We start from the raw sequence: 2,780 nt of genomic DNA, 5'->3' as shown, positions 1-2,780 counted from the left end.
TAAAGTAAAAGATCAAAAACACATTTCATAAGTTTGGGAGTACAGCGGTGCCTTGAGATACAAGTAACCCGACTTACGAGTTTCTTGCGATATGAGCTATTGTTCAGCCGATTTTTTTGGTTGCAATTTTTGTGAGCTCAGACTTGATACGAGCGCTGTATGGTGGCTTGGAACTCGACTCACTTTACAATGAGCAGCAGTTTGTCAAATAGTGAGCGATTCTTTCAATAAGAGGCTTCGAGCTATTTATTGCCAATCTCAGTTGAAGCTTTCTGTCAGACTAAACATAAAACAACGATAATTACACCTTGGGCATTTAAAACAGCCACATAAATGTGCCTTAAAGGCTGCCAGATTAATGCCAACACAATGGGAAACACCATAGGCACGGACTGAAGGCTTCTTTATACGACCGCGCCGACGTCACTGCGGCTGTCCCGTGCGCAGTTTGCCTTGATACTCGAGTGCAACCCACGCGGTTTTGAAAATGTGCTGCAGTTCTCCTCCAAGTCGGGGGCGTCTCGACAGCTGGTATTGGGTAGGACACCACAGGGTGGCGCTTCCGATGGATTTTACGGCCAATTCCGGTAGCCGTTTTTACTTTCCCGAACAAGGAACAAAGCAACAACAATGGCGACCGTGGAACAGTGCCTGCTAGAACAAATGGACCTGGAGGACCAGATGATGTGTTTAATTATATTGCAAAATCGATCAAGAAGGCGGCGGCGTAGGCGATATGTGGAACCAAGGGGAAAGCTGATCACGTCATCACAGCAGGACTCAAACGGACCAATCACGAGAGATGATCTCCGCCGCATTCTGTGCGCGGCGACAATGTGTGCCGTGTGCATAGCGGGCGCGCGGCCCAATGCATCCGTCGGTCATGTGATGCAATGCGGCGCTGTCGCCGGCGCGGGAGTATTAAGAGGCCTTAACAAATGGCATCCATGTTACAGTGTGTTGTGAAACCCCTTAAGTGACGGATATTTGAACACAAACGCTGCAGCAACACATCGACAGCTAATACAACGATACATATTTTCTTTACCCACTGCCAAGAACAACATATTACTGCAGCTTACTGAGGGTGTGACCGTCTCCATGTATAGTATAAACGTATGCGTTTTACACTGGCCCCCAGGTGGTAAGACTGGATTGAGCCCTCCCAAAGAGCATTGCTGGTGTGATGATGGACTCGCCCGTGTTCCGTAGGTGCCAGCTGGCGCCCGCCTTGGTCCCCTGCTATGGCTACTGGTGCGGGGGGGATGTGGGGGCCTGTCGCTCCTGGGGCCCGGTTCCTCCTCTTCTCTCCGTTTCTTGCGCCCCATTGTCCCGGGGTAGTCCCCTGCGGGCTGTGGGGGCGGGAGGGGGGGAGTCCAACTCATCAGCACTCGGGGCAGGTAGTGGGTGCTGGCTGGAATGTGGGGGGAGTTCCGGGGTCGGTGCTGCGGGGCGGCCCTCTTTGTCTGTGGTTGTCCTGCCTGATGGGCCCGACCTGCAGGAGTCATGCCTCTTAATTTGTTTTACTTTTATACCGTTTTGTTGAGGGACAAAACGACGGCCCCGCCCATTAGACAGACACACACACACACACACACAGAGTGAGAGGTAAAAAGCAAAAGTGTGGAGGATTATTGTTCTTGTGTTACTCTGTCAACTCAATCAATAATCATCCACAACCCATCACGCCGCAAGTAGATTAAAAATCAAAGTTGTAAAAGAAAAAAGAAGAAAAAATAACTGACAAAAACGATTAAGTAAAAAAAACTTAAAATTGAATTTAAAAAAAACAGAAAATTTAATACAAGTCAAAAAATCAAACTCAAAAGCAAACAAATGACAAACTAAAATTAAAATTTTTTTAACAGAAAATACGAAAAAAACATACCAAAATACAGTTATAAATATAAAAAAAAAAATTAAAAAAAAATGTAAAACTAAAAATGAAGTCAGTTTTTTTTTTTTTTTGTTTTTGTTTTTTTTTTTTTAAATCAAACCAATTACTAAACTAAAATAACCAAAAATTTAAAAAAATAGCTGAAGAGAATGAAAAAAGCAAAATGCAAGACTAGTAATGAAAGGAAAATGACAAATTAAATGAAGATAATACAAATTTATAATGAAAATAATGAAATTGAAATGTCAAAGTAAAAACCAAAGAAAATGACTGAAGAAAATTTAAAAAAATGAATGAGGTCACGTTTGAGTTATCAGCTGACCCACATCAAAGATGTTGCAGTTCTGTTTTATTGTGATTACAAGGTCACAAATATTGTCAAACTTAAAGAAAACAAACAAACAAAAAAAGACATCACTTCTTGCCACCTTCTTGTGGGTCCGTGTAGACATCGGACGGAGTCAGCGGGCTGAAGCGAAGCAGCGGAAGATCCACAGCTGCAAGTCGCTCCTTACATGCATGAGATACACAGCGAGAGAGAGACCTCATTCACCCATGAGGGAAATTCACTGTTCCAGTTGGATCCACAATGAAAACAAGGCAAAGTAGCATTCCAAAATACTAGTACAGTGGTAGCTTGACCGCATGTGCCCTAACTTACAACTTTTTCAAGTCAGATCGGACGATTTTTTTTTGCCGTTTTGAGAGCCAAAATAATAATTAAAAAATAATTTTGTGACAAGTGAGCTTCAGATAGATCCACAGCCACAAGCGAAAGAAAAAAAGTCACTGATTCAGTTTCATGAGTTTTTTTTGAAACTGCATTGTCGAACGCCTGAATAAAAAAATCAAAACACTCAAGGAGCATAAAACAGCTGCTAAC

The 2,780-nt window shown here is 43.0% G+C and overlaps 1 protein-coding gene across 1 annotated transcript in view; it reads right to left on the bottom strand.

Moving 5' to 3' along the window:
- Positions 1–2,311: 2,311 nt before the first annotated feature.
- The window catches only part of zgc:66455 (uncharacterized protein LOC393502 homolog), a 21,506-nt gene continuing 21,037 nt past the window's right edge, over positions 2,312–2,780 (bottom strand). Inside the window, exon 11 of the mRNA XM_061678898.1 lies at positions 2,312–2,407. Coding sequence (XP_061534882.1) covers positions 2,312–2,407 — 96 coding nt within the window. The remainder of the gene's footprint in view (positions 2,408–2,780) is intronic.

Source organism: Phycodurus eques, chromosome 6 (genome assembly GCF_024500275.1).
Source record: "Phycodurus eques isolate BA_2022a chromosome 6, UOR_Pequ_1.1, whole genome shotgun sequence".
NCBI lineage: Eukaryota > Metazoa > Chordata > Actinopteri > Syngnathiformes > Syngnathidae > Phycodurus > Phycodurus eques.
Note: the sequence above shows the minus strand (reverse complement) of the source record. Positions and strands in the feature narration are given on the sequence as shown.